The sequence below is a fragment of the Mandrillus leucophaeus genome, unplaced genomic scaffold (genome assembly GCF_000951045.1).
Source record: "Mandrillus leucophaeus isolate KB7577 unplaced genomic scaffold, Mleu.le_1.0 Scaffold7, whole genome shotgun sequence".
NCBI lineage: Eukaryota > Metazoa > Chordata > Mammalia > Primates > Cercopithecidae > Mandrillus > Mandrillus leucophaeus.
The window spans coordinates 3,270,273-3,276,218 of record NW_012107585.1 but is presented as its reverse complement, the minus strand read 5'-3'; the positions used below and the strand labels follow the sequence as shown (position 1 = coordinate 3,276,218).

The window sequence follows — 5,946 nt, the reverse complement described above, 5'->3', positions numbered from 1 at the left end:
TTTTCTTTTTTGAGATGGAGTCTTGTTCTCTCGCCCAGGCTGGAGTGCAGTGGCGCGATCTCTGCCTCCTGGGTTCACACCATTCTCCTGCCTCAGCCTTTTGAGTAGCTAGGACTACAGGCGCCCGCCACTACGTCCGGCTAATTTTTTTGTATTTTCAGTAGAGACAGGGTTTCACCGTGTTAACCAAGATGGTCTCGATCTCCCGACCTCGTGATCCACCCTCCTCAGCCAGAGTGCTGGGATTACAGGCGTGAGCCACTACGCCTGGCCTATTCTTGATTTTGGAGTAAATTTTTGTGATTATATTTGAATTGGGGTCTGCAGGCTAGTGGTTAATGGCAAACCAAGTAGTGACATCACGGCATGAAGAGATGAATGACCCAGCCTTACTCCAGCTTACTCTGAAAACAACACTTTCTCTTGTCGATTCTAAGATTTCACTTACAGCTTCACTGGAACAGAATAGTTGAAAATTGATTTATAGAGACTTCTTGGCTAAGAGGTAAAATAGTCTATGATATCTGCATCACAAAACATTAAGTAAAATAGGTGTTAGCAATTGAAGGAGATTTTAGCTGAGTGAGTAGCTAACCAAATGAAGAAAGAAGAGTAGACTGTACTTTCTTAATAAGTAGTCTTTTTCTTTTCACCATAGTTTAATGTCTTAACTGTCTGATTCACTGCTTTGTTTCCTTTGCTCAGATGTTCTGGAAAAATTGTGAATTTTGTCCTTTTGAAAATATAGATGGTTTATTTACTCTGTAATCCCAAGTGATGAATGCTTTGTCCTAAAATTCAAACTAGTGACATTTGCATAGTCACCTCTTCTCTTTGGAATCTGTCTACTTCTCTCAGTCTTGTCACTACTTCCTTTGTCCAAGCTACTATCATCTCTCTTGCCTGGACCGTTCCAGTAGCTATCTTCATATGTTCTTGCCTCCTTCATTCTCTTCTCCCCATGGCAGCCAGAGTAATCATTTTGAAATGCATCTCATTATGACACTCTCACATACATGAAATCCATTTCTCCTATACTAAAGATCAGTGTCCTTATACTGGTCTGTAAAGCCTCAATGGTCCCACCTACCTGGTCAGACTCATCTCATGTTACATTACACCAGCCACTCCGACCTTCTTTCAACCCTTGATGGCGCCATGTTTCCTCCCCCACCCCTAGGGCTTGACACATGCTGTTTGCTCTACTGAGAGTATTCTCCCCTCTCCTTTTCCACTGGTTAACTCCTACTAATTTTTCTTAGTTGTTACCAAGATTAAATATTTTCTATTAAATTCTTATAGGACCCAGTACATCCTCTTCAAAGCAGTGATCACAGTAATTTTTAGTTCATTTCTGCGGTTCTTTAATTTTTGATTCTATAATGTAAAGACACATGGTGGCAAATATGATGGCCTTTTACTCACCTTTGTATCATGTATCTTGCACACTGCCTGTCACATGATAGGAGCTTATTAAGTTTGTGTTGAGTGAATGAGTGAACAAATAATTTCTGAGAGTGAGAAGCCAAAGATACAGAAACTCACAAGTGTCCCTCTCACTTAATACTCAATTAATGGGCAAATAAAAAAAAAATGGGGGAAGGATATACAACACCAAGTGTTTCTGTGCTTACATTTGCATTGGCTTTCCAAATAACTTAATCTTCAGTTGCAGTGAGCTGTTGCAGTCCCTTTCATTTAGTGAGACCAGCTTGGTTTCTGTCTTTTCTTTTTAGGAAATGAATGAGGACCACAGCACACCCAAGAAAGAGAAGCAAGAGCGGATCTCCAAACATAAAGAGAACTTGCAGCACACGCAGGCTGAAGAGGAAGCCCACCTTCTCACTCAACAGAGACTGTACTACGACAAAAATTGTCGTTTCTTCAAGCGGAAAATAATGATCAAGCGGCACGAGGTGGAGCAGCAGAACATTCGGGAGGTATTTATTACGCTCATCACTACTGTCATTGACATAGGAGACAATAAGCTATGTGAGGCTTGTGACCACGTCTGCCTGGTCCATTCCTATATCCCTAGCCTGTATAGCCTTTAGCACAGTGGCTAACACAGAGTAGGTACACAAAAAAAGTCAGGGAATGATAAGAGGAAGCCCACTCACAGAACAAAGAATCAACTCCATCTAAATACATGTAATAGAATTTTACTGAACCCCTGTTATAAGCCATATCACACAATGAATAATCAAAAGAAGTAGAATCGAGAATTTTTGTTTTCAGTCTGCTTGTCAAGGACTTATGTTTTTGTGACTCCACATAAAACATTTAAGTGACATTATGATGCTCTATAACTAAGTTTATTCATTCAGTCATCCAGCACTCTCAGAGTGAGTGCTAGACACCAGGGATACCAAGCAGCGTACTCCCTGCCTTCAAATGGCTGTGAGTCTAAGAGCAATAAAAACATGTAACAGACTAATTATAATACAATATGTTAGGTAACATATTAGACATAGAAATAAAGTATCATTGGCATACAATCATGAGAGGGCTTAGAGGACTCTGCTATTGATGAAAAGATGAGTGTGACTAGAGTTCTGTGTATATGGAGTGGAGGGCAGAACAATATTAGTTGGAAGCAGAATATAGAGACCCTTGTTTAAGGCAAGGCATTTCACTTTTAGCCTGAAGGCAGTGGCTATCAGAGATTACTAAGCAGGATAATGACATGATGAGACATTTCTTTATTTTGAAGACTTAGTGTATCAGCCGGGCATGGTGGCTCACGCCTGTAATCCCAACACTTTGGGAGGCCAAGGCAGAAGGATCACTTGAGGTCAGGAGTTTGAAACCAACCTGGCCAACATGGTGAAACCCCGTCTCTACTAAAAATACAAAAATTAGCTGGGCGTGATGGTGCACACCTATAATCCCAGCTTAGGAGGCTGAGGCAGGAGAATCACTTGAGCCCAGGAGACAGAAGTTACAGTGAGCCAGGATCGTGCCACTGCACTCCAGCCTGGGTAATAAAGTGAGACTTATCTCAAAAAAAAAAAAAGAATTAGTGCTTCAGTATGAGAGAGAGGTGGAAGTCATGAAAAGCAAAGTGCAGTGAGGTCAGCCAGGATACTCTTTCTCCAATTCTAACCTGGAAGAGGCTGTGGGGATAGAGGCAATTAGATCTGAGTGACATTTCTTACTCAGAACTGATAGTTAATCTTGACCAAATAGATATGGGAATTTCAGAAGAGGAAGTCAAAAGTGACTTCCAAGTTTCTACTTTGGGAGGTTGGAGGGATATGCTGGCGTTCACTGAGATGAGGAATACAGAATACTGTGTTCAACAGAAAATCATTGTGACCTGGAGTAAGCAGAGAAAACTTTATAAATGATCTAGCACAGTGGTAACAATATCAAAGTCTGAGAAAAGCCCAGTGCTGGCCTACATGAGGGAAACGAGCACTTCCAGCACAGTTAATACAAAAGTGGATTGATAGAATCTTGTTAGAGAGCTGCACTGAAATGAGAAGGAAAAGGGGTGAAGCAGACTAAAATGTATTGAACACATGTAGGCCAGGCTCGGGCTCTTTATGCATGCTGTCTTACTAGAAGAGGGAGAGCTGTGAGCTGCTGAACATTTTTTTTGGAGACAGAGTCTCGCTGTGTTGCCCAGGCTGGAGTACAGTGGCGCAGTCTCAGCTCACTGCAACCTCAGCCTCCCAGTTTCAAGCGGTCCTCCCACTTCAGCCCCCCAGGTAGCTGGGATTACAGGCACACACCACCAAGCCCGGTTAATTTTTTATATTTTTAGTAGAGATGGGTTTTTACCATGTTGCCCAGGCTGGTCTCAAACTCCTGAGCTCAAGTGACTTGCCTGCCTCAGCCTCCCAAAGTGTGGGGATTACAGGCATGAGCCACCGCAGCCAGCCTGCTGAACATTTTTGAGACGGGCAGTGATATGGCTAAAATTGTACTTTAAAGAGATTAGCCCAGGTTGACAGTAATACACAGAGTGATTTGAACATGAATTCTCAGTGGGGGTGATAACACCCCCAGTGGGTGAAAGTGAGTTCTTGTTGGGGTGGGGTGACTTAGATATTATTACAGTTTCAAGGGACCACAGTGCATAATAAACAGATACACAGTCTACCTGTGGTATTAATATTTCAGTGATGGGGATGATTAAGGGAGAAAAAGCCTAAAAAGTCTCCTTACAGGGGCAATAATGAAAAAAAAAAAACCTGCTTGAGAAGCACAAGATTAGAGAGAAAAGACTAGAAGCAGGAAATAGGGTATGGACAAGGCTGGTGGTAGTAGCTGTCAGAGCAGTAGATTTGAAACGCAACTCAAAGTTTAAAGTAAACAGGACTTGACATATACTAAGATATGAGAAAAAAGATGAAGACAGAATCAAAATTATTTCTAGGGCTTAACACAAGGGAAAATGAAGATGTGGTGGAAATAGAGAAGAGATTAGAGAGAGGTTTTGGTAAGAAGCTGATTCAGGCCGGGCATGCTGGCTCATACCTATAATCCCAGCACTTTGGAAGACTGAGGCAGGCGGATCACTTGAGGTCAGAAGTTCGAGACCAGCCTGGCCAATGTGGTGAAACCCCATCTCTACTAAAAATACAAAAATTAGCCAGGCATGGTGGTGGGCACCTGTAATCCCAGCTACTCGGGAGGCTGAGGTGGAAGGATGGCTTGAACCCAGGAGGCAGAGTTTGCAGTAAGCTGAGATCATGTCATTCCATTCCAGCCTGGGCGACAGAATGGGACTGTCTTTTAAAAAAAAAAGGGGAGTGAGGGGTGGGCATGGCAGCTCACGCCTATAATCCCAGCACTTTGGGAGGCCAAGGTGGGTGGATCATCTGAGGTCAGGAGTTTGATACCAGCCTGGCCAACATGGTGAAACCCCGTCTCTACTAAAAATACAAAAATTAGCCGATGTGGTGGTGGGTGCCTGTAATCCCAGCTACTTGGGAGTCTGAGCAGGGAGAATTGCTTGAACCTGGGAGGCAGAGGTTGCAGTGAGCCAAGATTGCACCAGTGCACTCCAACTGGGCAACAAGAGTGAAATTCAATCTCAAAAAATATATAAATAAGTTAAAAAATAAAGAAGCTGATTCAGTACTGCACATTTTACGTTCATCAGAAGTCAAAAAATCAAAATGAAAAAGGCTAATGGCCAGTTGGAAATAAGTCATTTGGGAGTCTTTTCATGTAGCATTTATTGTTATTCTAATAATAGATATTTGGAGGAAGTCTGAGGCTAAGGGGACAATTCATGTCAATAAAAGTTACAGAAGATAATTACTCCCCAAAAATGATAGGAACTATATTGGTGACTTCATTAGTATAAGGTTCTAGCCAGTTGAGCAAAGAATAACTCTGTAAGAGTATTTTTCGTAAAAGTGTAGGTTTTCCTTTGTTTAGTCTTATTCCAGAGCCCACCTTCATGAAAATGTTCAAAGCTTTTTTATTTACAAAAGTAACTCAAGAACATTGAAAATAAACAAAAACAGAAAAACATAAAGCTAAGTAGTGAAAGTTCTTTTTTTTTTGAGACAGAGTCTCGCTGTGTCGCCCAGGCTGGAGTGCAGTGGCCGGATCTCAGCTCACTGCAAGCTCTGCCTTCCGGGTTTATGCCATTCTCCTGCCTCAGTCTCCCAAGTAGCTGGGACTACAGGCGCCCGCCACCTCGCCTGGCTAGTTTTTTGTATTTTTTAGTAGAGGTGGGGTTTCACCGTGTTAGCCAGGATGGTCTTGATCTCCTGACCTCGTGATCCGCCCGTCTGGGCCTCCCAAAGTGCTGGGATTACAGGCTTGAGCCACCACGCCTGGCAAAAGTTCTTTTAAGTGTAAAATGATACACATAGTTGTATCGTTCGCATCAGGAGAAAATAGTGAATGATTGAGGAACTTTTTATGATTGCTTTTCAGAATTATTGTTGTTATTTTGCAACAGTAAAACCATCTTTACAAACA

The 5,946-nt window shown here is 42.2% G+C and overlaps 1 protein-coding gene across 1 annotated transcript in view; it reads left to right on the top strand.

Moving 5' to 3' along the window:
• The window catches only part of TAOK3 (TAO kinase 3), a 110,667-nt gene that overhangs the window by 84,854 nt on the left and 19,867 nt on the right, over positions 1-5,946 (top strand). The window contains exon 15 of the mRNA XM_011964546.1: positions 1,737-1,940. Within this exon, the coding sequence (XP_011819936.1) occupies positions 1,737-1,940 (204 nt within the window). The remainder of the gene's footprint in view (positions 1-1,736; positions 1,941-5,946) is intronic.